The 13,858-nt window shown below is 41.0% G+C and overlaps 1 protein-coding gene across 1 annotated transcript in view; it reads left to right on the top strand.

Annotated features, from left to right (window-relative positions):
* The window catches only part of igsf9b (immunoglobulin superfamily, member 9b), a 97,314-nt gene extending 86,783 nt beyond the window's left edge, over positions 1–10,531 (top strand). Inside the window, exons 19-22 of the mRNA XM_079827637.1 lie at positions 40–3,279; positions 4,819–4,982; positions 5,081–5,281; positions 9,555–10,531. Of these exons, the coding sequence (XP_079683763.1) occupies positions 40–3,279; positions 4,819–4,982; positions 5,081–5,268 (3,592 nt within the window). The 3' untranslated portion in view covers positions 5,269–5,281; positions 9,555–10,531. The remainder of the gene's footprint in view (positions 1–39; positions 3,280–4,818; positions 4,983–5,080; positions 5,282–9,554) is intronic.
* The last annotated feature ends 3,327 nt before the right edge of the window (positions 10,532–13,858 follow it).

Here is a 13,858-nt window from a genome sequence, read left to right as displayed (position 1 = left end):
TTCCTGCCGTAAATGTTCACTTGTCGTCTTTCTCCTCAGAGCTCACTCGCCTTCTGGCAGTCCCGACAGTGTGCTGAAGTTAAAACTGTGCCCTCCTTTAAACTTCTTCCCCAACTCATCCTCCTCTGATCGCTCCGACCGTTCCTCCTTTGATAAAGGCAGCCGCAGTGAGTACCAGGATCAGAGAAAGCAGCTCCTGTCCTCGTCTTCTCCACCTCCACGCTACACCCTGTGTGAGAGCCACTTTGGTGGATCTCCCTCACCCACATCTGCTATTGAGTCCATATCCAGAAGTCCAGATGGCCGATTCGTTATCCAACCTGACCTGGAAAACTCCATACCAACCCATATCAAAAAGAACCTCAAAAAAGAGTCGCCTGGTAGAGTGAGTAACACTGGATCTTTTAAGGAGTCTAACAAATCAAATCCTGCAAGTTCAGAGAGGGATGGACAGGGAGAGATGCCGTCAGAATTGACGGTTGACCCTCCAGACCCAGAGAGACCCCATCACTCCCCTGGCAGGGTGAAGGCAATGGCCAGGAACTTTTCACGTCATGGATGTTTCTACTCTGATGATGAGCAGGGCTGCTCTGAGGCCTTGTTGGAGAAGGCCAGCTTTTATTCAGACTGCAGCGAAAAGAGGGCGAGTGACTCGCTAAAAAAATGGCGAAGTGCCAGTCATAGGGAGGACATATTCCCCAGCTTAAGCAGGAGAGCCCGAGCTTTGGAGAGACATTACCAGCCCATTAATGGAGACAGCCAGCTGACCAAGGAAAGCACTATGGTAACTCAACTGGACGGTGAAGGAGAGAGGGACAACTTAGACAAATGTTTGACACTGGTGAAGGAACGCGAGAAAATGGAGAGGGAGCTAGAACACTATACGGCCAGCCGAAGGGTACAGGCACAAGAGCGAGATCAGAGACGGGCCAAGTCTGCAAGTCCCTTAAGGAAATGGACAGGTGTTGAGTCTGAAGACCCCATTTGGAAGCCCCAAGACATCCATTTACGACAAAAAAACAGACCCAGGAGTCTGGCCCAGCGTGTATCGGAATATAGGAGGGGCTGTTATTTCGGCAACACCAGCAGTCCCATGGAAAGACTTCCCTCTTCATCTTCCTCATACATCCAGTGGGACATAAGCCCTGTGACATCTCCCACCAGCCTGGTGCCAGTGCAGAGCCTTTCTGAAGGGAACACGCCTCATTCCCTCTACCCTCACACACTAGAAGATTCATTGGCAACAGACGTCTCTCGTTCCCCAGCTACACAATATACCTCTCTCTCACTTTTCTCTCCTACCAGGGGCATACCCTCTCCCAGTAAAACCAACCTGAGTGGGGCACGAGCTCCCAGTAAAACCAACCTGAGTGGGGTACACCCGGAAAGTCACTTGGAAGAGGTGCTACCCAACAGGACTTTAGTTCGGGAAAGTTGGTTGCAAGAAAGAAAAATGGAGGCATTTAGATCAACATCCCCTGCTCGCTCGAGTCCTCAACCATCTGAGCTGCACCAAGTGGTAGCAAACCCACATTTCCTTGATCCCAAGACTCAAAGTGTCACAGACACGGAGGAAGTAAGGTCTGTTCAAAAAGACAAACTGAGTCGTAATCCGTCAGCTTGCTCTACATTGCCCTATGACCATCAGAAAGCAGGAGCGAAGGGGAAAGTGCTAGGCGATTCCAGCTCCATATGGCCTTACAGTGAGCAAGAGAAAGAGGGTACCAGGACTCGATCCCGAAAGAGTGACAAATGTGCCTTCAGTGAAAGCCCTAGTCGAATATCACCCCTGACCCTGTTGGAAAACGAGGCCGAAAGTGATCAGTCAAATTTATCGAGAATGTCAGAATCAATGAAAGCTAAGCTTGCTCCCCAACCAGCCCGAATGTCCCCACTGCAGACCAGCACTATCCTGGAATACCTTAGTCTTCCGGGTTTCATTGAAATGAGTGTAGATGATCCTGTAGAAGAGACTGAGCCTTCGGAATCTGCTGAATCCATTGTCGAGCCAGAAACTAGGACATTGTTAAGAGCGGAGCCTGACGTTGTACCTAAAATTTGGGAAAAACAGCACTCTGGGACAAATATCAGGCATCACGATGGGGCTGTTCATGACCACAGCAACTTGAACGCACCAGTGGGACCCCATAAACCTGGAAGTATTGTATCTTGTTCACAATTAGAGGCACAAGATCCATGTGTTAAATCCGGTTTCTCAACATCTAAAGAAAAGGAAAAGATTTCTGAGCCGTCCGGGCATCAAAAACAAGAATTTACACAGCATGGTCCAGCACAGACGTTAATTAACACGGCTAAAAGCATGGCAGCAATTGTTCCCAAATGTCCTGACTCTTTATCCGAGCAATATCAAAGATCTCAGGGTGACCGGACAAACATGCCCTCACGGATCTATCCAGGTCCTTTCATGAAGAAATCAGTCAGCATTGGTCCCTGTAGGACCCTCGCTGGAGTCGGGCAACCGCGTCCATTCCTGAAGAAGTCCGTTAGTTTAGGTTCTAGATGGGAACATTTTGAAAACCCAAGAACTTATATCCCTGAGAGTTGTTACAGAGATAAATTTCCCAACCCAGAAGTAAGGCTCAAATCATACAGTCTTGGCCGTACCCCTGCCCGATACTATCCCATGTCTGGCCCATCATGGCGAGGGTCAGTGCCCTTTCAACCTCCGACCAACTATAGACTTGAGAGATCTGACATGACGCCTCCCTACCACACACCGGTTCCCTCGGTCCCAGATCCTTCCCGGCGGGAGTCAGATCCCCGTCGACAGGCAGCAGTCTTCCCGGATACCTCTAGGTGGCCTCTGTCTTATCAGGAAACACTCAGGTCAGTTCAGCATAAGTACATCCCACAAGAACCTCCTCGACCCTTTGCTCCAGCCAGATCAGTGGCCAGGGTGGAGTACCTCCATCCTGCAGAACTCCGGAGGTGTCCACCAAGGCCTTTCCTGCCCAGAGGTTACAGCTGGCCCTCACCCTATCATAAGTCCTTCCCCCTACGAGAGCAAGACTTTCCCAGAGAGGTGGACAAAGGGATGGGGGCAGTTAGGGGCAGTACGGAGCCAGAAGGCCGGGATTTAAGAGGTGATGGGGGCAGAGCGAGTTACGCCAGCCAGAGCAGTGGAAGGGGTAGTGTGGGACCGTATGGACACCTGCGCCAGTCTCTCTCTATAACCCCAACCTTACTCAGCTCGCCAGAGACCACTGAAGAGAGCAACAGGGCAGATAAAGACCTGAGAGAACGTCGCAGGTCCAAAAGGTGAAGCTGATGCACATATACATGAGGCAAAGCCTCCGCAAACTAGAGTAGTTCCCAATAGTTGCAGGGCTCGACATTAAGACTGTTCACGAGCTTCTGTCATTCACTTGTCCGGAAAAAATTCGGGGTTTTTTTGTGTGTTGTAAATATAATTTATTCTGAAGCAATATTCTCACCAGTGTTCAATCAGCTTTGACGTATTTAAATCTGCATATTTGTGCAAAAAGGGCATTTCCCCCCCTTATTAAATATAGGCTATGCTTCAGCTTTCCTTTTATATTCTTAAATTTGATCTATAAATTTAATTAGAAGACGACACTATAGGGCTGTTGCCAATCAAATTAAATAATTTACAATGAAAAATTACAACTGCATTAAATAATGTTATGAGATTGTTTTAAATATTTTTTGAATATACAAATAAGAAAAGTTGGAAAGAATGTTTAAACGTGAAACTAAAACGCCAGTAGATGGCGGCAGGTGACCGTCTGAATGAGTGAGTCTGAGTCGATTCGTTCAAACGGCTGATTCGTTCAGGAATTAGGCAGTCGTTTACGAATAGTTGATTGAATCTTTGATTCAACTGATTCATTCAAACGATTCATTCAAACGGCTGATTCGTTCAGGAATGAGGCAGTCGTTTACGAATAGTTAATTGAATCTTTTATTCAACTGATTAATTCAAACGATTAATTCAACCGATTCAAACGGCTGATTCGTTCAGGAATGAGGCAGTCGTTTACGAATAGTTCATTGAATCTTTTATTCAACTGATTCATTCAAACGATTAATTCAACCGATTCATTCAAACGGCTGATTCGTTCAGGAATGAGGCAGTCGTTTACGAATAGTTCATTGAATCTTTTATTCAACTGATTCATTCAAACGATTAATTCAACTGATTCATTCAAACGGCTGATTCGTTCAGGAATGAAGCAGTCGTTTATGAATAGGTCAGTGAATCTTTGATTCAACCGATTCGTTCAAACACTGAATCACTCAGTAACACACACTGTTGCTGTGAGGTGTGTTATGGTTCTGCTGTGATCTTTGTTTGGATCTATTTTCGCTGCTGAAATCGGACAAAAACACTCAATATTGCATCTACAATGTAAGTGACTTGATGTTAATAATTGTTTATGGAACTGTCATATGAAATCAGTCGTGATGGTGTTCAGGAAAACAGCACTCTTGGTAATGTGATGTTGCAACTGTATCATATGTTATAAATATAAATAAACTGCACATTTCTACATGTTTACTGCAGTGTGTTAGCTGAGCTTCTCTGCGCGAGAGTTATAGTTACCGTCAGTTCATTATACATTATTATCCACTATCGATCGCCACTTACACTAATGACTGCAGAATCATTCTTGCATTTTGATGATTCCCTAGTTTTTTTTTGTTAATGACGTTTTATCAGGCTCTTGTAAAATTCTCTTTCACTTGCCCCTTCAAAAAATCGTTAATGTCGAGCCCTGAGTTGTATGATTGTCCTTTTCTACACATCTCACTGTGTATTGTTGCATGTGTGTGTAGAAGAAATACCTCAGTAGATGAGAGTTATGAATGGGATGCTGTGGAATACTGTATGGATCCTGACACCCTGGAGGCCATGAAGATGGAGCGGCCCCAGGCTGGCTCCGGGCGAGGCAGGGAAAGGCCCCGCTCCACCGCAGGCCTCCAGGACTTCCAGAGTAAACGTAAGAACACTTGAGCTTGTCTGTTTGTTCCCCACACCAAATATAATGCCATATGAAGTTTCCCATGAGCTTTACCCGTCCTCCACTCCTCCTCTCAGGCCTGTACTCCACCAGCCCTCCTTTAGTTTCCCAGAATCCTCAGCGGTATGGGCGTTCCCTCAGTGAGGCGCGCTTCAATGCCCTGAGACAGGAGTTCCAGGAGTACCGAAGAGCCCAGGGATCCTCCTCCATCCACCCCTCCGCCCCTCCTGATCCAGACTCTGACTCCAGCTCCGCTCTGCTCTGAGAACCTTACCCTGGTCCGTTCCCTCCTTTTAATCCCTGTCTTAAAGGGTTAGTTCACCCAAAAATGAAAATTCTGTCATTAATGACTGACCCTCATGTGGTTGGACACCCGTCAGACACAAATGAAGATATTTTAGTGTAAATCTGATGCTCTGAAAGGCCTCCATTGGCTCAACTTTACACTCTCAAGACCCTTAAAAGACACTAAAGACGTCGTTACAAAGTCCATCTCACTACAGCGGCTCTACAATAACTTTATGAATCGGCGAGAATAGTTTTTGTGCGCAAAAAAACCCTAAATAACGACTTATAGAGTGATGACGATTTCAAAACACGGCCTCATGAAGCTTCAGAGTGTTATGAATCAGTGAGTCGATTCATGATTCGGATCGTGTGTCAAACTGCTGAAATTTGGCGATTCAAACTGCTGAATCGACTCACTGATTCATAACGCTCTGAAGCTTCATGATGCCGTGTTTTGAAATCGTCATCACTATATAAGTCGTTATTTAGGGTTTTTTGCGCACAAAAACTATTCTCGCCGATTCATAAAGTTATTGTAGAGCCGCTGTAGTGAGATGGACTTTGTAACGACGTCTTTAGTGTCTTTTAAGGGTCTTGAGAGTGTAAAGTTGAGCCAATGGAGGCCTTTCAGAGCATCAGATTTACACTAAAATATCTTCATTTGTGTCTGAAGATGAACGGAGGTCTGACGGGTGTCCAACCACATGAGGGTCAGTCATTAATGACAGAATTTACATTTTTGGGTGAACTAACCCTTTAAGTTTTTAACTTTAACCCTTAATCACGCCTCGAGTAGGGTTTACGTTTTTTATTCTTGGGGTCAGACATTTACAGAGCGATTGCATAAGGAAATATACATTTTTTTTTACATGGAAACTACATATAATCTTTTCTATTTACTTCTCAACTTTACATTTATGCTGTGTTTTTGTGGATATTTGGTATTTTTTTTTACCTATTTACTGCACAATTACTTGACTAGGCCATAAATTGTCTCATTCAAAATTAATTTTTTTATGACAAAATCACTTAAATGATGATCTTAATTAAATCTAAATTGTTTTTTTTTTAGACATTGCTCTGTGTGTTAGGGATAGAATACCGCCATCTGCAGGTTTGTGTAAAAACCTTAGGAATTATAGATAAAGAAAGAAAGTGCAATGACCACATATATCCAGCAGAGGGCCATAGGGACTTGATGCTCCAACTTCTCCTCATAACTTTGATATATATTTTGTGAATATATGTGTGTGTGTGTGTGTGTGTGTGTGTGTGTGTGTGTGTGTGTGTGTGTGTGTGTGTGTGTGTGTGTGTGTGTGTGTGTGTGTGTGTGTGTGTGTGTGTGTGTGTGTGTGTGTGTGTGTGTGTGTGTGTGTGTGTGTGTGTGTGTGTGTGTGTGTGTGTGAATATGCATGTTGCATTTGTGCTCTAGTATGAGTTGATTGTAGTTGAATTGTTGATTGTATTTGCCAATTTCTATAAAAAGGCTCTCTGTTGCAGTCACACGTGTGTGTGTGTGTGTGCAGGGCCGTGCACAGACCTTTTGAGGGGCATGTGTTGAAACTGAAAAAGGGCACCCCTTTTTATTATATATATATATATATATAAGATTATTTATTAAGCCTACATAAATGGAAGAAATGGTCATATCTTCATGACAAAATCAATAATGCAAAATAATAGTCTCAAAAGCTTTAGATTTATTCACTATTAATAACAACCATAATAACATAAATATTATGTCTCTTATTCACTACACTTTCCCTAAAATAACCCAGCACTGAAAAAAAAAAAATAGAGTGAAAAGTACAGTTGCCGTGAAAAGCAAATTAAAAAAGATTTCTGAAGGACCACGTGACACTGAAGAGTAGCTTTGGTCACAGAAAAAAAAAGACATTTTAAAATATACTCAAATAGAAAACAGTTATTTTAAATTGTACAAATATTTCAAAATATTACTGTTTTTGCTGTATTTTGGATCAAATAAATGAAGCCTTTGGAGAGCAGAAGAGACTCTTTTAAAAACATTTAAAAATCTTACCGTCCAAATATATATATTGCATTCTACATGATAAAATATAAATATTTCACATTGATCTGATTCTGTAATTTTTTTTTTGTTACTACTACAACAAACCATGTTTTACTACATTTATACAAAACAAGCAGAGAGAGTATAGAACACTGTGGATAAAAAAAATAGCTAGATAACGAATAATGTGTGCATATTAACAGCCTTGAATAATAACCATCATTTTATATTATTACCTTAACACGATTAAATGTTAATAAATCAAGTGTATCATCAGCAATCATGAATCAAAGATATGTTACCTAGGTGACGACGAGGATCACTAGTCACTTTCTGTAAGTTCCAGTATGAAACAGTGCGGGGCGAACAAAAAACAAATTATATGTTGTTCAGATGTTGAATTACTTATCAATATATTGTTAACATTTTACGAAAGTCAAACTCAAATGCTATGCAGTTAAGGGGGTTATGACCAACGAATGTGTGCTAATGTGCAATTTGTCCGTCATTAAAACGGCGCCGGCGTAACGTTACATTTTTATCAGCAGGTTTCAAACTAGTTTGTTGTAGCTATAATGGGCAGTTGGGCACTCTGTCTTTCCGTAAAATAAAATACATTTGGCCAAAATCTAATTGTATAAAAGATGAAATGCTACTATGTATGCACAGGCTATTTAAGTGTAGGCAAGTCTACATATGTATTGACTAGCTAGTCTCTACTTTTCAGTCTCAGGTGGTAGGCGGTAGTGGTGGTCCCACCACGTCTTAGTCAGACTCAAATTCAAATAAATAAAATATGAGCCTATAGACATAGTGTTTGTTTAATACTTATTCAAACAACAAGATCTTTATTTACCCTTGCAAAACTTCGTCCAGCTGCGGTCTGCTGTGCGGCTGCTGCGGAACGTCAGTTCGTTCAGTCGAGAATGATAGAGGGGGCGGAGTTATGGTTAACTGACAGTTTGAGGATCGTCGAATAATATTTACTCAAGCTCTTTTTAAGAACTTTCATTGGCTAAATATTTGTAAAACAGACAGACGTGAAGGGTGACCAATAGCATTGATTTATAAAAAATAAAAAAAATAAAAAAACGCCACCAAAAAAAAAGGGCACTTCGGCGTGGGCACAAAAAAGGGCATGTGCACTGCACAGGTTGAGCCCTACCTGTGCACGTGCCTGTGTGTGTGTGAGAGAGAGAGAGAGAGAGAGAGAGAGAGAGAGAGAGAGAGAGATAGAAAGTTCGTTCCACTTTGTGTTTATGCTCTAGGACCAGACCTTGATTTAAATGTAGACATTTTCAGATATATACTGGATTTTAAAAAAAAAGTGACAATTTTTCCATTCATTACCAAAATCTAAAAAATGCCCCAGTCACCTGTGTGTGTGTGTGTGTTGCATTTGTGCTCTATTATTAGTCCTTCATTTATGTATGGCAATTTCTCAGATTTATGCCAGTTTTGTTGATTTTATTTGCCAATTTCTATACAAATGCGCTCTGTTGCAGTCACGTGTGTGTGTGTGTGTGTGTGTGTGTGTGTGTGTGTGTGTGTGTGTGTGTGTGTGTGTGTGTGTGTGTGTGTGTGTGTGTGTGTGTGTGTGTGTGTGTGTGTGTGTGTGTGTGTGTGTGTGTGTGTGTGTGTGTGTGTGTGTGTGTGTGTGTGTGTGTGTGTGTGTGTGTGTGTGTGTGTGTGAGATAGAAAGTTCGTTCCACTTTGTGTTTATGCTCTAGGACCAGACCTTGATTTAAATGTAGACATTTTCAGATTTATATTGGATTTTGTTTTATTTTTGTGACAAACAAAGTGAAAAAAAAAAATTCCATTCATTTTCAATGTGGACGAGGACCTTAAATGGTTTTGTTTTTTTTGACACGCCTTTAGAACAACCAAATCAAGCCCAGATTTGTTGTGCATGTTTAGTTGGATTATTTAGGAACAGTCACAGAGTCTCATGGCCCTGAGATGAAGGGAACACTTTTTAAAAATGAAGGGAAAGTCCAGTGGGGTAAGCTGGACCCCCAGGGGTGATTAAGGGTTAAATATTTCCCTTTGTAGGGACAAATGTCCTCAGCTCTGATGTTTGCCTCTGGTCGACAGTACAACATTCAGTGTTATATTAACATTTGGCCTCATGAACAGGATTATGCCAGCCACATTTAATCAAATGCCTTATTAAACCCAAAGTTTGATTTGGTCCGACTAACTCTAATCCCTGTATTTCTATTTCCCAGAGCATCCCAAGGAAGAAGACAGAATGGTTTTGAGTAGCAAAGCGAAGGCTCCAGACCTGAATATCCCTGAGCCGCTGTGATGTGTGTGTGTGTGTTGTGGTGATGCTCTAAAGGTGCGTTCAGTTCCTACTGGGTTTACAAACTTGAAATATGTACACTATATGGGATTGTCGTTTTTGCATCGCTGTTTTTCGTTCACTTTTCATCAATCCCAGATTGCACTTCTGTCTGTGAAATAGATCTGGAAATATAAGTCTAGTTTCAAAGGGTTTTGTTATTCTCTATTCAGCCGAACCAAAACAACAGTTTAGCATGAAGTCTGCTTTGACAATCAGAAACTCTGCAGTCAAGGAAACTTATATTTCAAGCAACTGAAATGTATAATGTTGTTATATTTTACACTGAACTAAACTATAAACAACACTTTGGTTTTTGCCCCCAGTGTTCATGAGCTGATGGCCTATTTCTCTCCAATATTGTTCACAATAATGTCTAAATCTGTGTTAGTGAGCACTTCTCCTTTGCCGAGGTAATCCATCCACAGCTGTGCCTTAAAGGCTGGACTCACAATCAATCAATAATCAAATTCAATAATAAATAAAATGTCCCACAATCAACACCCTGATCACCCCCCCCCCCCCAATACAGTAAAACTGCACATTTTAATGTCCTTTCACACTGGACGCGATTTTGACGCGCGAATAATTCCCGCAATGGTTTTATTTTTCGATCGGCTGTTTGTGTAACGAGTGCTTCCACACCGAACACGAATGTGCTGCGGCGAAAAAACAATGTTTATTTTTTTTCCGTTTCGATGTCGTTTTTTTTTTAACTCTCGCAGCGACAGAAAAGGCTTAAACCAATCACACAAAAGGAAACAAAGGTGACGAAATGTCCAGTTGATGTCACTAGCAACATTAACCTCGGCCAGGTATGGCATTCCTTTTGATTTGATTTGATTGAAGTTTATTTCAAGCAACAAAAAATAAAATAAAAATATATAATTAAATACAGTATATATATATATAATATAAAGAGAAAAATATAATGTCTTATATCCCATATACACACATATACATGCTCGAAAGGGAGTGGAAAGAAGTAGAACTTATTTACTTCCACCCCAAATTCATTTATATTACACCATATAGCTGCTGTCATTGTCTGTTAAATTACTAATCATTAATGTGATATTATAATATTTTATATACAAAATACCCAATTACATTATGACCATCTCAATAAACACAATAATGCAATGTAATAATCCTCATTAACATAAATGTACAAATATATCCCGGTATTTATAATAATCATGTAATACTATATAAAATATACCCGCATCGTATTATTTAGTTAAATCACAGTTTTATAATAACAATAATAGTAATTACAATCTCCACTACATCACAATAACATCATTACCGGTGCGAAGACTGAATTTATAGTGTAATTTTGTTGTAGATTACAATACAGTGATCATGTATATCATATAATATCATTATTATTATTTACTCTGTATTCTTTACTCTCTGTAGGCGTTCCTCATGAGATTACAGCTGTGGTTGTTTACAGCTGTACAGATGCAGATGTGTTTGCCCACAGACAGCAATAACATCATCTTTGAGTTAAAACTCGTGGATTTTTTTCTAACGTAATTGCGTGCGAGACTATGATGCAGTTTTAGCTCCTGTAGAAGATTAGCACACTCCCCTTCAGACTCTCTGACGACACTGAGAAATAAATCTCTTACATCTGCAGTTTGTTGTTTATGATGACCAGAGAATTCACGAGTTTCAGTCAGAGAGTGCGGACACTTAACAAAACTAATCTGAACGCCTCTGATTGGCCATCACGCTCGACAGAAACGCGTGTGATTGGTCATAATGCTCAATGCTGATGGAGTGCAGCAGTCAGGTGGATTGAAGGAATGAGGTATGTTTATTTAAGCAATATTATCACTTAAACATATATTCTATTACATACATTTTTTTAAAGGTCCCATGGCATTAAATTGTCATTTTATGAATTTTTTCAACATTTAATATGAGTTCCCCTCGCCTGAATATTGTCCTCAAGTGGCTAGAAATGTTGATGGGTGTAAGCCGAGTTCTGGCTGTCTTTGAGAAAATGAGAGCTCAGACGAGCTGATCTGGAATTTTCCTGTTATGACATCATAACAGGAACGGTTACCTCCCTTTCCTCCGCCCAGAGAATTTGCCACGCCCATGCGAGCGCCATATTTGTTTGTCCTGGAGAGATCATGGCTTGTGAACAAGTGAACGCTGGCAGTTTCTCAGTGTTTGGATGTACAAATGAAAAGAGAAGTCTTTTCTCAGTTCCTTCTGATCTGTGATCAGTGATTTCTGATGTGTAGCTAATTATTCAAGTTCACACAGAACTTTATTCAGAACTCAATAAACTCACAGCGCTGACAGCACAGCTCTCACAACTCAGCACAATATCACTATAGTCAGCAATCGCTCCGTCTCTGGTCCATTGATGTCCGGTTCGCGAACGAATCGTTCTTTTGAACCGGTTCTTTTTAGTGAACCGGTCGAACCAGTTCACCAAATCGGACTGAATCGTTCTAAACGGTTCGCGTCTCGAGTCAGCGCTGATCCATCATTTACTAAAGTTACTAACTTTCTGACATGAGTGACAGCCTCTCAGACTAGAAATAAACTAATAACCTGAAGTATATTCTACAGTTCACTGAGACGTGCTGAGAGAACTGATGAGAAGTGAACTCAGACTCGTAGACCTTGTTAAACCACGCCCCCTCTGCTACAATATCTAACACTCATTTCAAATGCAAAGATGTCAGCCAATCACAACAGTGGGCGTTTTTACTGAAGTCTCACAGCAGACACGCCTCTTGAAACTGGGCATTCAGCCACAGGGCAAACATCAGTATAGAAAAAATGCCTTTTATTTCTAAATTATGATTATTTTATTTCAAGATTATTTCATGATGTAAAACTCATACTAACAATATAAGTACACCTCAGAATACATTATAAAATAATAGAAAAATGCCATGCCATGGGACCTTTAAACAAATTTCCATGACTTTTCCACAACTTTCTGGTTTATTTATTTTTCCAAAACTTTTCCTGGCCTGGAAATTGCTACTTTAAAATTCAATGACTTTTCCTGGTTTTTCATGACCGTACGAACCCCGACAGCAGCTCCAGGCACAGGAACAAAAGTGCCGATCTCATTGGTAGGACATTTATGAACGCGCCACGAACCCAAGGCGTTTTTTTTATTTTTTTATTACGCTTTCACACCTGCACACTCACAGTGGCGCCCTTTGTTTAGTCACAAGGCGTTAAACGTCGGCGATAAATGAACCGTCCCGGTGTGAACAAGCCTTAGAGCGCTTTCACACACACCTTGTTTGGTCTGGATTTTCTGACTTTTCAGTTTGGTCCGAATCAAAATTACAGGTGTGAAACCTTCTCTGACCACGGGCCGCACCAAACTGACGAAATAAGGTCAGACGAAAAGAGGCCGTCAAACTCAACAAAGGTTCGGTTCGTTTCTAGTGTGAAAGTATTTTCTGTACGGTTCGTACTTTCAGACCATTTACAGGAAGATCCTGTTTATGTTGAAATATTATGTTACTTTTAAACTTCATCTAGGCTACATTAATTATGAAAAGTGAAAAGATGCGCAATATGTCAGAAGACAGAAGCTCAGAAATGATTTTGAAAGAAATTTTGTATGATTTTGCTTAGAAAGCATTTCTTTAATGTGAATTTCGTTTTGTATAAATTGTATCTTAATGTTAATCAACGTTTAATCAGATAATTGCCACTGGATTTAATAAATAAGAAGCAAATAGTCTATAGCAGACAATAATAGCGGGAGCGATCACATGCTTTGCACATGAACTGGAGCGTCTCAAATAAACCCAAACTCAGCAGCTACTGCCTCACAAACATGAGAAATATGTGAATATAAAGCTTGAAATGTCCACTTTTAAACGTAACGAAAAGAAAATAGTCCAGCAATGCGACTGTTCAATAGTGGCGGTGATATGCGTCCGTTCATTCACTCTTGTCAAAGACGCTGATGTCAGACGCACGTCCGTTTACAAACCAATCAGTGTCCAGATGCCGCCCACAGAGATGAAGACGAGTGGACGCAAGTGTGTCATGTTCAGTTCTTTAGTGCGCTCACATAATTGCAATGTGAAACCAAACCAAAACTAACCCAATGTATAAAAACATGAACTTCGGTTCGGACCTCGTGCAGACTTTCAGGTGTGAAAACGCCCTTAAAGGAACACGCCAACT

This window comes from Gobio gobio (genome assembly GCF_949357685.1).
Source record: "Gobio gobio genome assembly, chromosome: 10".
In the NCBI taxonomy this organism is placed as follows: Eukaryota; Metazoa; Chordata; class Actinopteri; order Cypriniformes; family Gobionidae; genus Gobio; species Gobio gobio.
The sequence above is the reverse complement of the archived record's forward strand: the minus strand, read 5'-3'. Positions and strand labels throughout refer to the sequence as shown.